Here is an 18875-nt window from a genome sequence, read left to right as displayed (position 1 = left end):
TTGGCACGTGTGTGTTTTAAAAAATTTTTTTCATTTACGGGATGTGGCCGTCGCCAGCATTTACTGTCCATTCCCAGTTGCCCTTCCTGAACCGGTGGTGCAGGCACACCCACAGTGCGGTTACGGCCAGAAGAGGCTATTTGGTGTTCACTCCTAGGATCTTGAAGCTGTCAACCTCAGCTCTGACGGAGACTCCACCCCTGCCCCCCCCTCCCCACTACCTTTCTGAAGTCAATGTCATTTTGTTCACATTCTCTTGTCATCGAGACAGCATTTCACTAAGCTGTCTGCCTCCTTCCTGTAATCCAGCTCATCGTAACTTGTGACATGATCCACTAACCGGTATCATCTGCAGACTTGTAGATCGGGGTTTCCCGGCATGGAACCTTACTGTGAACCGAGGGGTCTGCTGACCCCCGTTGTAGGTGCATTCAGCAGAATCTGGCCGAGTATACAGGGAATAGGGTCGTCTTGCATCACTCTGCGGCAAGAATAAACCTTAGGGCAGGGGTCCACTGGCCCCTCGCTTAGTCCACGGCATGAAAAATGCCGGGAACCCCTGGTTTAGTGGGATATCCACATCAGCAGCGCACATTATTCCTCACACAGATCTCCTTCCAAGGAGTTCAACAGAAACAAAATCAGTGGTCTCAGGAGCCTGATGACCCTCACCTCAAGGTTCAACAAGAGCTCCTGAACCGACCCGAAAACCCCGAACATCACATTTGTTTTTCTCTCACTCAGCCTGCACTAATTTGTTTTGGCATGTAAGTGAAGTATAATTTGAGTGAGCTTAAGTTTGTTGATTTTATGGCATTTATCTCCTGGCTGTGTACACCTCCGAGAAACTTCTACAGATGTGCAGTGGAAAGCATTCTGACTGGCTGCATCACAGCCTGGCGTGGGAACTCCAATGTACAGGATCACCGAAGTCTGCAGTGTGTGCTGGGCTCAGCCAGTTCCATCACAGAGGCAGCTCACCCCTCCATCCAGGACATCTACGCCAGACGATATCTCAGGAAGGTAACCTCTGTTACCTTCCAGACAAGACAAAATCTGCAGACGCTGGAAATCCAAGAAGCACACACAAAGTGCTGGAGGAACTCGGCAAGCCAGGCAGTATCTGTGGAAAAGAACGGACGACATTTCGGGCCAAGATCCTGCCGAAGGGTCTCGGCTCGAAACGTCGACTGTACTCATTTCCATAGACGCTACCATCTGAACCATGCTCTTTTCTCGATGCTGCCAACAGGCAGAAGTTACAGGCGCCTGAAGACTCTTGAACCACTGTTTATCTTCTGATCTGGGAGTTATAAATGACGAGCAGTCTTAATTCCAAGACTGCAGTGTATTTTAGACTACAAACACAGAAATACTAAGCAAATTAAATAAGAAGCTGAGAAACGTTGCTGGGAGGAGAATGCCAAGTCAAGAGAAAAAGGAGCCGAAATAGCACCTCTGAAAAATAGCTCACTTTTATAGATCAGATAAAGAAATTCTTAGATAGGAATGAGCTAGTTAATAGGCTACGTAATTGAAACAGTCACATCACTTGGGTAATACTTAGCCAATGAAAAATTAGGAAGGTGATAAACCGTTAGTTTAGCTTCTGTACCGCTTTCTGCCAGTGAGTGGGGGCTGAACCACTGCACACTGTGAAAAACACACGAGTTTGTTAAAAAGTACAAATCTTACAAAATGTACTTTTAGAAGAAACAGTGATTTCCAACACGACCCCCACCTCAAGATTCGACAACAGCTTCTTCACTACTGCCATCAGGTTCCTGAACTGACTCGAGAAATCCAAAAACTATCTCCGATCCTTTCTTTTTTCCCTCTCTCTCTCTCTCTCTCTCAACTTGTAGCAGCATCATGTTCATTTTCTGTTATAAGTTTTGTATAATTCATTTTAATATAAATTTATGTTGACTCATTTTTGTCTGTTCCTGTGCTGTTATAGCAAAAAGCTGATTTTCATGGGATTTATCCCCAGGGGAAGTACATCCCTGACAATAACCTTGCACTTAGTAGAACAGACACAATAGTGGCATTTAAGAAGAATTTAGGGAATGGAAGATATGGATCACATCAGGCAGATAGGTCTTGTTTAATTTGGTGTCACGACCAGCACAGACAAGATGGGCCGAAGAGCCTGTTCCTCTGCTGTCTATTTATTTATTGAGATACAGTGCAGAGTAGTCCCTTCAACCTGCCAATTTCACCCTAGTCTAATCACAGGACAAATTACGATGACCAATTAACCTACCAACCAGTGCGTCTTTGGACTGTGGGAGGAAACGCTCATAGTCACGGGGAGAACATACAAACTCCTTATAGGCAGCCGCAGGAATTGAACCTGGGTCGCCTGTACTGTAAAGTGTAGTGCTGACTAACCACTGTGCCACTAGACCACCTCCTCTTCTTAAGCCCATCAATCTCACTGGGGCTAAAGCTGTTGACCGCAGCTCGCCAGCGTCCTCTGTCTTTCAAATTGTTCCCAGAGGGAGCCCATCTTCGAAGACCTTCTCCACCCGGAGCTTCCGTTGGCATTTCTGTAGTACTGGGTTTCTGCAGGATGGGATTACTAGCTCCGTGGCCGTCCTTCCTCCTTTCACAGCTGGGCTTGGGATCGTCCATGGGGGAGTTGTTCCTGGGATGTAACTGCTCTGTATTGCGTGTGTGATGCCTCCTTAGTTGAGCAGCGCGTCTGGCTGATGTCGGGGGGGAAAGTGGCCCCCGAGGCAAGTTCCTCCAAAATGGAATGCAGTGTTTAGACCATAAGATCACAAAACACAGGAGCAGAATTAGGGCCATCGAGTCCACTCCATGGCTGATCCCAGATCCAACTCAACCCCATACACCTTCCCTCTCACCATATCCCTCGATGCCCCGACCAATCAGGAACCTATCAATTTCCGCTTTGAATATACCCGCAGCCTGTGACAGGGCATTCCACAGAGTCACCACTCTCTGGCTAAAAAAATTCCTCCTTACCTCTGTACTAAAGGGTCGCCCCTCAATTTTGAGGCTGTGCTCTTTAGTTCTGGATGCCCCCACCGTAGGAAACATCCTCTCCACACCCACCCTATCTAGTCCTTTCAGCATTCAGTAGGTTTCAATGAGATCCACAACCCTCCGCCCACACATTCTTCTGAATTCCAGTGAGTACAGGACCAACGCAGCCAATCGATCCTCGTATGTTAACCCCTTCATTCCCAAATCATCCTCGTGAACCTGCTCTGGGCTCTCTCCGATGACAATATGTCCTTGTAATGGGAGGGAGGGAAACAAAAGAGAGAGGAAGGGGAGCTGAGCCGTTTCCCACTCCGCACACAGGAGGAGATCAGCCCGCTGGGGAATGCCATCGAAACCATGGAGCAGGCCAATGAGAAGATCAGTAACATGGTGCAGCAGCACGCCTGGGACCGTTCCCTGCCTGCCCACCCCCTCTCCATGCTCCTCAACGGCATCGTCGACGCAGCGGTGATGGGTGGGTTCGCAAACTACGAGAAGGTAGGCGAGCAGCGGAAAATCGGGCCAGTTTCGCGCTGAGTGTGGGGTGGGAGGGGGAGTTTGCGCCACTCTCAAGCTGCTGGGAGGTGTACGATGTTCTGGGGCTGAGGAGGGACTGACCTCTGCTCTTCACCCTGACCCGTTTCAGGAAGGTTTCACCCACCCACAAAATTCTGCAGATGCTGAAAATGAGGCCAAATGAACAACTCCTCACATTCTGTCTGGATAGCCTCCAAACCTGATGGCAGGAGCATTGATTTCTCCTTCTGTTAATTATTCTCCTCTTCCCCCCCCCCCCACCCCTTTTCCATTCCCCATTCTGGGTCCCCCTCTCATCCCTTCTCCTCACCTACCCACTCCTCCCTCCCTTTCCCGCAGGGTCTACTGTCCCCTCCAATCAGATTCCTTCTTCTTCAGCCCTTTCCCTCTTCCACCTATCACCTCCCAGCTTTATAATGCATCCCTCTCCCCCACCCACTTCCCCCTCACCTGGTCTCACCTATCACCTGCCAGTGTGTACTCCCCCCACCTCCTCCCACCTTCTAATTCTGGCTTCTGCCCCCTTCCTTCCAGGTCCTGATAAAGGGTCTCGACCCAAAACATTTATTTTCCTCCATAGATGCTGTCTGACCTGCTGAGTTCCTCCAACATTTTGTGTGTGATGCTCATTATCAAGTGTTTCTTCTTCATTCCGTAGGCCTTCTTCAGTCCCAAGTACATTCAGGAACATCCTGAAGACCAGGAGAAGATCGACACCCTGAAGCAACTCATTGCCTTACAGGTGGGCTTCTGTCTCTGGGCGTTTCAAGTTTATAAGGTCACACAGCGCACAGTCAAGCTCTTGTACCCAATCTGGCCACTATCGCCCAAGGTGTCCCATTTGGTCCATCTCCCATTACTCAGCCCCAGATCTCTCCAGCTCTCTGCTCACACTACTCATCGGAGGATTGGTTCCTCGTTTCCTGCCTCTTCCATTCTGCCCTTCAGGAATTTCAGCCGAGTTTCATCCACACCTTCGTCACAGTCCAGTTCTGCCCTGCCCACTGACACCCCAGAAGATCACGGCCGTTGAATTCAAGGTCCGTAACATTCTTGCTTTCATTCTCAAATCTTGACCTTCTCCGTCAGACTGTTGGGGGGGGGGGGGGGGTACATATTAGCGCAATCTCTTCCCAGTGCCAGCGATCACTCATTGGAGTTTGATTCCCAACACCGTCTGCAAGGAACTGATTCTGTTTATTACTCTACAGATTTATTGAGTACGCCCACAAGGAAACGAATCTCAGGGTTGTATATGGTGACATAGATGTACTTCGATAATAAATTTACTTTGTACTTTGTACGTTCTTCCCATAAACGCATGAGTTACCTCCAGCACTCCAGTTTCCTCCCACATTCCAAGGGCGTACAGTTAGTGAGGTGTGGACAGGCTGTGTTGGCCTGATTCACAGCCATCATTTGCCCGCTGGTCTGCTCCCGGACATTACCTTTCCCACTCTCCCGGATCTCCTCTGGAAAGGTGGGGGGGGGGGGGCACTTCTCACCTGGTAACATAATGTTCCTTAAATCCTGATGCATTGCGTCCGTCTTTCCCAGATCCCGTTGCTGGCTGAAGGAATCCGAATTCACGGGGAGAAATCAACAGAGGAGCTGAGGCCACTGCACGACTGGATCGTGTCCTGCTTCCGGGAGCTGAAGGAGAAAGTTCAGAAGCTGTACGGTGTGATAACCCTGGTGAGCGGTGTGAAGGCTTTCTGTACTTCCAGCTTCCAGGTTGCAGGCACTCTCTGCAGGGCACGGGTAATACCTGACTGGCAACCCAAAATCTGCTCCTTAAGCCCCAATGAAACACAATTCTATTTCCAAAGATAGTATTTGATTACAACGTTGGTTGCATTTGTAAGGAACAAAAGTAACGAAAATTATTTATGATGTAGAGCAGGGGTGTCAAACTCATTTTAGGTCACAGGCCGGATTGAGCAAAATGCAGCTTCATGCGGGCCGGATCAGTCGGACGCGTGCGAACGCAGCTTTCATTGCCTCCGTTTTTTCAGCCTGCTCTCATGTGTCTCAGTCTCCGCTATAACTACAAAGTGTTTCACTTTACAAATTCCGTTTCTTATGAAGAAGACTGCCGAATAAACACTAAAAACCCTGAAAACCTGGTACCTGAATAAACTCAGCATTAGCCATATCATACGCCATAGGCGCTTCGATTACTGGGGCCAGCTTTAATAGTAATTAGATATTATCTCGCAGGCCAAAGATAATTCCACCGCGGGCCTTGAGTTTGACAAATATGATGTGGAGTGTCAAACAGATGGACGCAGGTTGTTCATTATGTGCCATGTGGTTTGACATAGGTGATCACGGTCTTTCCATGACCATGGTCGTTCTTGGCAAATTTTTCTACAGAAGTGGTTTGCCATTGCCTTCTTCTGAGCAGTGATTTTACCAGATGGGTGACCCTGGCCGTTATCAATACTCTTCAGAGATTGTCTGCCTGGTGTCAGTGGTCACATAACCAGGACTTGTGATCTGCACCGGCTACTCATACGACCATCCACCACCTGCTCCCGTGGCTTCACATGACCCTGATCGGGGGCTAAGCACCTTGCCCAAGGGTGACCTGCAGGCTAGCAGAGGGGAGGAGCGCCTTACACCTCCTTTGATAGAGACGTATCTCCACCCCACCACCCTCAGCACAGTACAGGCCCTTTTTACCGACTCCAAAATCAATCTAACCCTTACCTCACACATAGCCCTCCATTTTTCTACCATTCGTCTGCCTATCTAAGAGTCCCCTAAATGTCCCTAATGTATCTACCTCCACCACCACCTCCACACACCCACCACTCTCAGTGCAAAAACACCTACCTCTGTCATCTCCCTTTACTTTCGTCCAATTCCCTTAAAATAATGCCCTCCTGTATTAGCCATTTCCACCGTGGGGTAAAGATGTCAACTTTCCTCTCCACCTATCGCTCTTATATCTTTATAAGTCTCCTCTCATCCCCCTTCGCTCCAAAGAGGAAAACCCCAGCTCGCTCAACATCTGCTCATAAGACATGCTGTCTAGTCTGGGCATCATCCTGGTAAATCTCCTCTGCACCCTCTCTACAGCTTCCACATTCTTTACTTACACTCTCTTTTTTAGAAGGCACACATAAGGCAGAGCAACAAACACATGCAATTCTGCAGATATTGGAAATCCAGAGCAACACACACGAGAAACTCACCAGGTCAGGCAGCATCTATGGAGAGGAGTAAACAGTCTATATTTTGAACTGAGGCTCTTCATCGACTGTTTACTCTATTCCCCTCCATATTTATTCCATTCCTGCATGCTCCTGCATTTTGTGTGCTGTGCTGTGGATAACAGACCTGGTCTGTTCCTCTCCCTATTCGTTTGCAAATTGTGCATAAATGCAAACATATTCTCATGGTCTCCTGTCCTGAGGAGAATGTGCCTGGGACTCTTCTGCTGGCTGGACACCTCTACGTGTCTGTCCAGTCACGTCATGAGCCACACCTCGTGTGTTCCCTCCACCCTCGGCATGAGCTGAAAGGCTTTGAAGCAATCTGTTACCTTTGTTGTCCCTTGACACAGAAAAGAGTGTGGTGTTCTGGTGGAGGAATGGAGATACGTCTCTACCAAAGGAGGCATAAGGTGCTCACTCGTTCTCTCAGTGTCATGGGGCACTCATGAATCAGAATCAGATTTAATATCACTGACACATGCATGTCATGGAATTGTTGTTTTGGGGAAAGGGTACAGTGCATTACACAAAAAATATATAAATAAAATATATCAATAAAAATAAAACAGTAGTGAGGTAGTGTGCATGGGTTCATTGTCCATTCAGAAATCGGATGGTAGAGGGGAAGAAGCTGTTCCTGAATCATTGAGTGTGCTTCATCGGGCTCCTGTACCTCCTCCCTGATGGTAGTAATGAGAAGAGAGCATGTCCTGGGTGATGGGGATCCTTAATGGTGGATGCTGCCTTTTTGAGGCATCGCCTTTTGAAGATGCCCTCGATGATGGGGAGGCTAGCGCCCATGTTGGTGTTGTTCTGTGTTTACAAGCCTCTGTAGCTTTTTCCAATCCTGTGCATACCAGACTGTAATGCAACCAGTTAGAATGCTCTCCCTGATACGTCTGTAGGAATTTGTGAGTGTCTTTGCTGACAAACCAAATCTCCTCAGACTCCTAATGAAACATAGCCACTGTTGTACCTTCATGATTGCATCACAATGTTGGGCCCAGGATGGACTTTCAGAGACATTGATAACCAGGAACTTGAAACTGGTCACCCTTCCCCCTGCTGACCCCTCGATGAGGACTGGTGTGTGTTCCCTCGACATCCCCTTCCTGAAGTCCACCATCGATTCCTTGATCTCACTGATGCTGAGTGCAAGGTTGTTGTTGTGACACCACTCAGCCAGCTGATCTATCTCACTCCTGTGGGACAAGGTTTGATAAAGGTGCGGGGTTATGCAGAACCCTGTAACCTGGGGTTAATGCTCAGCAGATCAGACAGCTTCTGTGGAGGGAGAAGCAGTCAACATTTCAGGTCATTGACCTTTTCCTCAGTGTTCAAAAGGCCATTTTCCCTCTCCCTCCCCCGTCTCTCCTGACTGGCTGGCTGAGTATTTCCAGCACTTCCTGGCTGCGTTTTGGATTCCAACACCTCCCACGGCCAGAGCTCATCCGCTACCCTTTTCTCCTCGGAGCAATGGAGGATGAGAGGTGACCTGATAGAGGTGTATAAGATAATGAGAGCCATTGATTATGTGGATAGTCAGAGGCTTTTTCCCAGGGCTGAAATGGTTGCCACAAGAGGACACAGGTTTAAGGTACAGAGGAGATGTCAGGGGTAAGTTTTTTACTCAGAGAGTGGTGAGTGCGTGGAATGGGCTGCTGACAACGGTGGTGGAGGCAGATATGATAGGGTCTTTTAAGAGACTCCTGGATAAGTACATGGAGCTTAGAAAAGTGGAGGGCTATAGGTAAGCCTAGTAATTTCTAAGGTAGGGACATGTTCGGCACAACTTTGTGGGCCGAAGGGCCTGTATTGTGCTGTAGGTTTTCTATGTTACCCAGGAACTTGGGAATTAATGACGTCCCTCACTGTGTCCTCAGCCGCCAACTCTCACCGACAGGAAACGGAGCAGGTCAGGGTCCATGGTCCTTCCTTATATAATGTCATCTACGCTCCGCCGCCTTTCTACCATCTCAATGGCCTCGTCTGTGGTGTCCAGCTCGTCTACGTCGTCAGACAGTGTCTCGTCTAGACCAGCCTCCAATGGGTGAGTAGGCCCCAGTCTACTTCACAGGAAAGGCAAGGAGCTCCCTGATTGGTGGGAGCAGGGAGACAGAACATACAGTGAGAGGAGGTGATTGGCTTGCTGTTGTCACGTGTACTGGGTACAGTAAAAATCTTCTGCCCAATAAGATCATTCCACACACAAGTACGTCAAGGTAGGACCAAAAAGAAACTGTAAGAAAATGCATGCTACGGTGAAAGCGTTCCTCCCTGGTTCTCCAACGTATGAGGAGGATTTGATGCCTCTGCGTTTGAACGCAGTGGAGTTCAGAAGGATGAGGTGGGGGGGTGAGGGAAATCTTATTGGAATCTCTCAGATACTGAAAGAGAGAGAGAGACACACACACGCACACGCAGCGTCTAGGGAAAGAGTACAGTGGGCGTTTCAGTGCCGAGGGGTTTCGGCCCAAGATGTCAACTTTACTCTTTTCCATCGATGCTGCCCGGCCTGCTGAGTTCCTCCAGCATTTTGAGTCTGTGGCTCAGATTTCCAGCGTCTGCAGATTTTCTCTTGTTTGTGATTAGATAATGAACGTTCTGCAAAGAGTGGACAGAAATAGGATGTTTCCATCATGGTGTCATAGACCACAGAACATCTGGCCTGGACCTAAGTCATTTGACCCACAGCTGGACCATAGCTCTCCATATCCCTCCATTTATCCAAACTTCTCTTAAACCCATACCTACCACTTCCACTGGCAGCTCGTTCCACACTCCCTCCACCCTCTTAAGTAAAGAAGATCCCCCTCATGTTCCCCTTAAACATTGCACCATTCACCTTTGACCTATGACCTCTGGTTTTAGTCTCAGCCAACCTCAGTGGAAAAGGCCTGCTTGCATTTACTCTATCTATAGCCCTCATAATGTTGTATACCTCTATCAAATCACCACTCCTTCTCCTGCACTTCAGGGAATAAAATCCTAACCTGTTCAACTTTTTCGTATAACTCAAGGCCTGGCAACAATCTTGTAAATTCTCTCTGCACTCTTTCAATCCTCTTGATAGCTTTCCTGTAGGTAGGTGACCAGAACTGCACACAGTACTCCAAATTAGGCCTTGTCTGCATCTTATACAACTTCAACATAACACCCTGTACTCAATACATTGATTTTATGAAGGACAACGTGCCAAAAGCTCTCTTTACAACCATATCTACCTGAGACCCTGCTGTGTAAATCCTACCTTGGTTCGTCCTCTGTCCTCTCCGATTAGGCAGCGATTTAAACAGAGAGAGGAGAAATGGGCTAAAAATTCTATATCTGAATGCACGAAGTGTCAGAAATAAGGCGGATGAGCTTGAAGCTCAGGTGCGAATGGGTAACCATGACGTTGTTGGGATAACGGAGACATGGCTGCAGGGAGATCAGACCTGGGAAATGAACGTACAAGGGTATACGTGCTATCGTAGGGACAGAAATGTGGGCAGTGGGGGTGGGGTGGCCCTGTTGGTGAGGAATGAGATTCAGTCCTTTGCAAGGGGGGACATAGGATCAGGAGAAGTAGAGTCTGTGTGGATAGAACTGAGAAACAGTAAGGGCAAAAAGACCCTAATGGGTGTTGTCTACAGGCCCCCAAACAGTAGCATGGATATTGGGTGCAAGTTGAATAGGGAGTTAACATTGGCATGTGGCAAAGGTAATGTCGCAGTAGTTATGGGGGATTTCAACATGCAGGTGAACTGGGAGAATCAGGTTGGTGCTGGACCACAGGATAGGGAGTTTGTAGAGTGCCTACGGGATGCATTCTTGGAACAGCTTGTACGAGAGCCGACCAGGGACAAGGCTATTCTGGATTTAGTGTTGTGTAATGAACAGAATTTGATAAGCGATCTTGAAGTAAAGGAGCCATTAGGAGGTAGTGACCATAATATGATAAGTTTTTATCTGCAATTTGAGAAGGCTAAGGGCAGATCGGAGGTGTCAGTGTTGCAGTTGAACAAAGGAGACTATGGAGCCATGAGGGAGGAGCTGGCCAAAGTTAACTGGATGGATATCCTAGCAGAAAAGACAGTGGAACAGCAATGGCAGGTATTCTTGGGAATAATGCACAAGGTGCAAAATCAGTTCATCCCCCGGAGAAGGAAGGATTCAAAAGGGGGGAAAGGGGCCACAGTGGTTGACAAAGGAAGTCAGAGATTGCATAGCATTAAAAAAAATAGTATGACAGAGCTAAGGTGAGTGGGAAGACAGATGATTGGGAAATTTTTAAGGAACAACAGAACTTAACTAAAAAGGCAATACAGGGAGAAAAAAATGAGGTACGAACGCAAGCTAGCCAGGAATATAAAGGAGGATAGCAAAAGCTTTTTTAGGTATGTGAAGAGAAAGAAGATAGTTAAGAACAATGTTGCGTCCTTGAAGAATGAATTGGGTGAAATTGTTATGGGAAACAGAGAAATGGCAGAAGAATTTAATAAGTACTTTAGATCTGTCTTCACTAGTGAAGACACAAGCAATCTCCCAGATGTGTGGATGGGCCAAGGACATAGGGTAACAGAGGAAATGAAACAGATTGACATTCGGAAGGAAACGGTGATGAGAAGACTGATGGGACTGAAGGCTGACAAATCCCCAGGTCCAGATGGTCTGCACCCTAGGGTACTAAAGGAGGTGGCTCTGGAAATTGCAGATGCATTGGTAATCATTTTCCAATGTTCCTTAGATTCAGGATCAGTTCCTGAGGATTGGAGAATGGCTAATGTTATCCCACCTTTTAAGAAAGCAGGGAGGGAGAAAACAGAGAACTATCGACCTGTCAGCCTGACATCGGTGGTGGGGAAGATGCTAGAGTCCATTATTAAAGATGAAATAGTGGCACATCTAGATAGCTGTGATAGGATTGGGCCGAGCTTGACTAATCTATTGGAGTTTTTCGAGGATGTAACCAGGAAGTTAGACAAGGGAGATCCAGTGGATGTAGTGTACCTCGATTTTCTGAAGGCATTTGATAAGGTCCCACATAGGAGATTGGTGGGTAAAATCAAAGCTCAGGGCATCAGGGGGAAGGCATTGACATGGATAGAAAACTGGTTGGCAGATAGAAAGCAAGGGTAGTGGTGAATGGGTGTTTCTCAGAATGGCAGGTGGTGACTAGTGGGGTGCCACAGGGCTCGGTATTGGGACCACAGCTGTTTACGATTTACATCAACAATTTAGATGAAGGCACTGAGAATAACATCAGCACTTTTGCTGATGATACTAAGCTGGGTGGTAGTGTGACATGTGATGAGGATGTTAGGAGAATTCAGGATGACTTGGATAGGCTGGGTGAGTGGGCAGATACTTGGCAGATGATGTTTAATGTGAATAAGTGTGAGGTTATCCACTTTGGGAGTAAGAACAGGAAGGCAGATTATTATCTGAACGGTGTAGAGTTGGGTAAGGGAGAAATACAAAGAGATCTAGGAGTCCTTGTTCATCAGTCACTGAAGGTGAATGAGCAAGTGCAGCAGGCAGTGAAGAAGGCTAATGGAATGTTGGCCTTTATTACAAAGGGAATTGAGTACAAGAGCAAGGAAATCCTTTTGCATTTGTAGAGGGCCCTGGTGAGACCACACCTGGAGTATTGTGTACAGTTTTGGTCTCCAGTGTTAAGGAAGGACATCCTGGCTGTAGAGGAAGTGCAGCGTAGATTCACAAGGTTAATTCCTGGGATGTCCGGACTGTCTTACACAGAGAGGTTAGAGAGACTGGGCTTGTACACGCTGGAATTAAGGAGATTGAGAGGGGATCTGATTGCAACATATAAGATTATTAAGGGATTGGACAAGATAGAGGCAGGAAATATGTTCCAGATGCTGGGAGAGTCCAGTACCCGAGGGCATGGTTTAAGAATAAGGGGTAGGTCATTTAGGACAGAGTTAAGGAAAAACTTCTTCTCCCAGAGAGTTGTGGGGGTCTGGAATGCACTGCCTCAGAAGGCAGTGGAGGCCAATTCTCTGGATGCTTTCAAGAAGGAGCTAGATAGGTATCTTATGGATAGGGGAAGCAAGGGATATGGGGACAAGGCAGGAACCAGGTATTGATAGTAGATGATCAGCCATGATCTCAGAATGGCGGTGCAGGCTCGAAGGGCCGAATGGTCTACTTCTGCACCTATTGTCTATTGTCTTTCCAAGCGCAACAAACACTTCACACTGCTGAATTAGTTGGAGAGTCCAGGATTGAGGGCACAGCCTCAGAATGAAGGGACGTCCCTTTAGAATTTAAATGAAGAGGGATTTCTTCAGCTGAGTTGGGGGGCTGGGTGAATCTGTGGAATTTGTTGCCACAGATGGCTGTGGAGGCCAAGTTAAGGCAGAGATTGGTGGGTTCTCGATTGGTAAGGGGTTTAGAAAACAAAAATCGGCCCTGAGAATGGCAGAGCAACTCAATGGAGGGCTGATTTGGAAGGCCTGACTCGGTTTGTATATTTTCTGACCTTATGACCATAACCAAAGGGAAATGTTGAGCCGAAGGTAAAATTATCTGTTGCCCATAGCTCTGTCCTGGACCCACTCCTGGAGCGAAGGCCTTCGACACTGTCCCGGCCAGACGACGGCCTGGACAGAGAGGACCTCGATGGTCGAGTGAACAAGGCCAAGAGGAAGGAGAAGAACCTCAGTAAATCTCAAGTCATCTTTGAGAAGGAGCCAAGGAGCGAGCTCTCCCCTGACAAGGTCTGTTCTTCAGAAGTAGTAAGTACTTCAGCACGTTAACGTCCAAAAGGTCAAAGCAGGTCCTGAATCCATACAGAACATCACACACCCATCTTATCCAACCCTAAGCCATTTAATGGGTGACAGGGTGGAGATACGTCTCTACCAAAGGAGGTGTAAGGTGCTCCTTCCCTCCGCTAGCCTGCAGCTTGGGCAAGGTGTAGCACCTGCTTATCCCCCCGATCAGGGTCAGGTGAAGCCGTGGGAGCAGGTGGTGGATGGTCGTATGAGCAGCCGGTGCAGATCACAAGTCCTGGTTTTGCAATCACTGACACCAGGCGGACAATCTCTGTAGAGTATTGATAATGACTGAGGTCACCCATCTTGTAAAGACGCTGCCCAGAAGAAGGCAATGGCAAACCAGTTCAGTAGAAAATTTGCCAAGAGCAATCATGGTCATGAGGAGACCACTGTCGCCCATGGATCACCCTGTATGTGTGGGGTGGGTGTCATCAATTTCCGCACTGTCTGTTCGTACGTTCTCCTCAGGTAACTGAGTGCTCCAGTTTCCTCCCACATCCCAAAGATGTCCGGGGTAGTTGGTAATTGGTCACATGGGTGTAATTTGGTAAGGCAGGCCTCTCACCATGCTGTATCTCTAAATCAAAAATAAAAATCAGTGCAGATGTGATTGCTCCATGGGCCTGCATAGATTTTATGGGCCAAATGGCCTTCTTCCTATAGCAACAGATGTGGAAATTCAGACTCCTGCTGTTCTCCAGAGAAATAGCTGTGTGTCCGGGTCATCGGGAAGCAATTAAACCCCTTGAACATCTACGGTCAAACCATCACTGTGACAGATTCCTGCCAAAGATGCAACTTTCCAATGAGCTATCTTGTCATCAAATTGAGTATCATGAGCAGTTTTGTATCCCGTATCTTGGAAGGGATGTGCTGGCATTGGAGAGAGCCCAGCGGAGGTTCACAAGAATGATTCTGGGAATGAAGGGTTAATGTATGAGTAGTGTTTGATGGCCCTTGGCCTGTACCCTTTGAAAGAGAGGATGAATTTTCTCAGCCAGAGGGTGGTGAATTTTTCAAATTCATTGCCACAGACGGCTGTGCAGGGCAAGTCATTGAGTATATTTAAAGCAGAGGTTGATAGGGTTACAGAGAGAAGGCAGGAGAATGGGTTTGAGAGGGATAATAAATCAGCCAGGATGGAATGGCAGAACAGACTTGATGGCCTAATTCTGTTCCTATCTCTAATGGAACTGGGTAGATAAATCACCTTTGTTCTGGTTTACAGATTTCGCCCCTGAGACCGCAGCGACCCAAGAGCCTTCAGGTTGGTGACAAGCGTCTGCCTACATTCCAGATCTTCTCGCAACTGACCCTGTCCCCATCGCAGGGCACGACACCCGCTACCACAAAGAACCCGAGTACGTACTGAGAGCGCCATGGCACGACACGACACATCTAACTCAGTCCTCCCAAACCTTCCTCAGTCCAAACATGCATCGAGTTGTCATTAGGGGCAGCGTGGTAGCGTCGTGGTTGGAGCTTTATAGCAACAGTGACTGGGGCTCAAGTCCCACAGCTGTCTGTGTGGAGTTTGTACGTTCTTCCCTTGACTGTGTGGGTTTCCTCCTACATCCCAAAGTTATACAGGTAGGGTTAGTAACTAGTAAGCATTGTTGTCTCCCGTGCTGCCTTCAGACTCATCGGGGTCCTGTCTCCCACACTCCTTTTGTTAACCTTCTGGAATCACCGTAAAAGTTACTATACCACATCTAAAAGAGCAAAATTAAGTTGATGGGAATGTGGGGAGACTAGATTGTGATTAATATCAATGGGTCAGCACAGACTCAATGGGCTGAAGGACCTGTGTTTGTCCTGTACACCACAGGCTCCATTGGGCTGGAGTTCTCTATCCAGAACTCAACAGGCTGAACACGGTCACCCTGTGTGATCAGGCAGACACTTCGACAAGGCAATGGGTGGGTGTAACTGGGATTATAGAGTCATAGAGCACTACAGCACAGAAACAGGCCCTTCTGCCCTTCTAGTCGGTGCCAAACTGTTACTCCGTTTACTCGCATCGAGCTGCACCTGAATCTTCTACATTACGTATTGAATTGAACTGTGGCTGCTAAGTTAACAAATTTCACGACAAATGCCAGTGATACGGAATCTGATTCTGATCATATACCTGCAAATCCCCCCCATCCACGTACTTAACCAAGCTTCTCTTAAACGTTGAAATCGAACCCACGTCCACTGGCAGCTCGCTCCACACTCGATGAGTTCCCTTAAATGTTTCACCTTTCACCCTTAACTCATGACCTCTAGTTCCAGTTTCACCTAACCTCAGTGGGGGAAATCACGAACAAGAGAAAATGCGCAGATGTTGGAAATCCAAGCAACCCACACAAAATGCTGGAGAAACTCAGCAGGTCAAGCAGCATCTATGGAAAAGAGTAAACGGGGAAAGTTTTGGGCCGAGACCCGTCATCAGGACCGACGGCCTGAAACGTCGACCGTACTTCTTTCCATAGACGCTGCCTGGCCGGCGGAGTTGCTCCAGCGTTTTGTGAGAGTTGCCCAGTGGAAGAAGCTGGCTTCCATTTACCCGTTTTATACCCCTCAGATTTGTATACCTCGATCACAGGGGCTCCTGACCTTAGATGCCATTAAGCAAGGGGTCTGTGGACCCCAGGTTGGGAAACCCTGCTCTATCAAGTCTCTCCTCATTCTCCTGCACTCCTAACCTGCTCATTTCCCTCCCATTTAGGTCCTCCAGTCCCAGCAACATCCTTGTAAATTTTGTTTGCATTCTTTCAATCTTATTGTCATCTTTCCTGTAGGTAACCAGAACTTCACACAGTACTTCAACTTAGGCCTCAATGGCTTACACAACTTCAACATAACATCCCAACTCCATACACTGATTTCTGAAGAGCAATGCACCAAAATCTCTTAATTTACAACCCTATCTGTTACCTGTGATGCCACTTTCAAAGAATTACGGATCACTGTTGCCCGATCCCTCTGTTCTACCAGAATTTATGAATCTGTATTTTCAGATCTCTCTCTGTCACAGGATGCAGAGTTTCAGGAAGTCTTTCTATCCCTTCCACAGGTCAGCCGCTGCTCCAGACTGGCTCAGAGGCAACTCCCAGCCCTGGCGAGACAACCAACCCGCCACCACCTCCTCCCAAGAGCAAACCCTTTGAGAACGGAAGTCAACGGGACTCCCTAAAGGTAACACCCTACCGTTTGCCCCTCCCTACCCCGCTCTCTCAATCCCCTCCCCCTCCCACGAGAGGAAGAAATGAGGGAGTGGGGTGTGGGGGTAAAATACTGCAGTGAGGGTGTGCGTGCTCAGATTTATGGCCTGACATACCCGTGAGGAGCGATGAAGAGTAATCCGATGTCTGTGGTTCCTTGCAGCCCGCTCCACCGCTTCCTGAGAAGAACTCCCCGCGGCCCCCGCCTCCGCCTCCGAAAGCCCGACAATCTCAAGCGACCTTCCCGCACGGATACCTCCCAGGTGCCGAGTAGCCGGTGCTGGTCAGGATTTCCGCCGCCCCTCCCCGGTGCGGGGGCGAAGGGAGGGGAGGGATCTTTGTGGACGAGGTCTCCAGGCGAAGGCGGAGCCGGTCTCAGTTGGAGCAAGAGTATAACAGGGGTTTGGCTCGCCCTGGCGGCTGGAGTTCGCTGGAATCCATGCCCTTGGAGGGGGTCCTCTCTCGCCCGGTCAGACGACCACGCTGCATGAGCCAACGTTTGTCAACTCCCACACTCCACTTCCCCCCCGGGCGTCTCAACCGCAGACAGCGCCAGTTGTCGCCCAGCCAAGCCCAGCAGCTGATTCAACACTGAAACCATTTGCCACCTTGGCACAAGGTCCCCTGAGCCAGGGGTACAGACAAAAACGCAGAGAGGAGAGAATCCACCCCCCCTCCCAACACTAAGCACAGTTTTCGTTACAGGGTTGGGGCAGGGGAGGTTAAAAAGCCCGATATAACGTGCTGCTGATATAGAAACAATATCCTAACTGAAGACATAACTGGAAAAGGGAAAAATAAAGATCAAACAGAAATCAAAGGAGTAATCCCAGAAAGGGGTGACTATAATGTCAGTATTTCATTACACATTCTTTCTTCCTACGAGTATGAAATATGATTAGCAACGCACTCTTCATGTTGTATATTAAGCGCAAAAGAGGGAAATTAACATTAATTTAAGGTTCCTAATATTTGAATATAAGAATATTACCTGAGAGGACCAAGTTTACATAATTCTGTGACGGCATTTCTAATCCCCAGTAGAGTTCCTGACTATATTGGGACTGGGAGGAACCAGGAAAAGTTGGTGCGTGACTGGAGATGCGGAGAACACCCAAAATTCAGATGTGGGTAAATGGAACTAGGCTGGAAAACAGGAAAGCAGGGGTTTGATGGGCCAAAGGGTCTGTTTGTGTGTTATATGACTCTGTCAACCTTCTGATCTCACCTTATATTCACTTTGCTGAGCTAGTGGTGAGTAAGGACAGTTGCTGGAGGTGACGGGTTGGGTTTGGGTGATGCCTGCGTAGTCACTGGCGGTCTCCCCTTCTCCCCCAAGGTCCATTTGACATCTCCGGACCTCCAATCCCACTGTTCTCCAAATTAACAATCCCAGAAACATTCCAAACTCTGCAAGGACACGCACACACACACACACACACACACACACACACACACACACACACACGCACACACACACACACGCACACACACACACACACACACACACACACACTTGTAAGGGGAGCATGCTGAATTTTGGGCGCCATGATAGTGTTGTGGTTAGCACAATGCTTTACGGTACTGGCGACCCAGGTTCAATTCCCGACGTCGCCTGTATGGAGCTTATACTTTCTGGCCGTGACCGCGCGGGTTTCCTTCCAGAGTCCAAACTCATACTGATTGGTAGATTCATTGGTCATTGTCGATTGTACCATAACTAGGCTAGGATTAAATTGGGAGATTGCTGACCACAACGGCTCAAAGGGCCGAAGGGCCTATTGCGCTCAATAAATAAATGAAAAACACAAGAAAATCTGCAGCTGCTGCAAATTCCTCCTCAACACACACAAAATGCTGGAGGAACTCAGCAGGTCAGGCAGCGTCTATGGCAAAAGGTACAGTCAACATTTTGGGCTGAGAGCCTTCGGCAGAAATAAATGAATTGATTGTTTGGGATTTCTAGCCTAGTTTTCCAATGTAATAATCCCCATTTTTTCCTCTCCTAGGTTAATTCTATTTTAATTTGAGATACAGAACTCTGAACAGTATAGCACAGTACAGGACCTTCAGCCCACAAGGTTCTTCTAGCCCACCCCATGATCAAT

General features: G+C 48.1%; 1 protein-coding gene across 5 annotated transcripts in view; it reads left to right on the top strand.

The window, feature by feature from the left end:
- The window catches only part of dock5 (dedicator of cytokinesis 5), a 205164-nt gene extending 186992 nt beyond the window's left edge, over nucleotides 1-18172 (top strand). For 2 of the 5 annotated variants that reach the window (XM_073060884.1, XM_073060893.1), the window contains 8 exons: nucleotides 3337-3513; nucleotides 4211-4294; nucleotides 5110-5247; nucleotides 8657-8823; nucleotides 13321-13516; nucleotides 14787-14919; nucleotides 16620-16741; nucleotides 16931-18172. In XM_073060884.1, coding sequence (XP_072916985.1) covers nucleotides 3337-3513; nucleotides 4211-4294; nucleotides 5110-5247; nucleotides 8657-8823; nucleotides 13321-13516; nucleotides 14787-14919; nucleotides 16620-16741; nucleotides 16931-17041 — 1128 coding nt within the window. In that variant the 3' untranslated portion in view covers nucleotides 17042-18172. The remainder of the gene's footprint in view (nucleotides 1-3336; nucleotides 3514-4210; nucleotides 4295-5109; nucleotides 5248-8656; nucleotides 8824-13320; nucleotides 13517-14786; nucleotides 14920-16619; nucleotides 16742-16930) is intronic. The other 3 variants (XM_073060921.1, XM_073060902.1, XM_073060912.1) reach the window with 3 other exon arrangements.
- Nucleotides 18173-18875: the final 703 nt, after the last annotated feature.

Source organism: Hemitrygon akajei, chromosome 1 (assembly GCF_048418815.1).
Source record: "Hemitrygon akajei chromosome 1, sHemAka1.3, whole genome shotgun sequence".
In the NCBI taxonomy this organism is placed as follows: domain Eukaryota; kingdom Metazoa; phylum Chordata; class Chondrichthyes; order Myliobatiformes; family Dasyatidae; genus Hemitrygon; species Hemitrygon akajei.
Note: the sequence above shows the minus strand (reverse complement) of the source record. Positions and strands in the feature narration are given on the sequence as shown.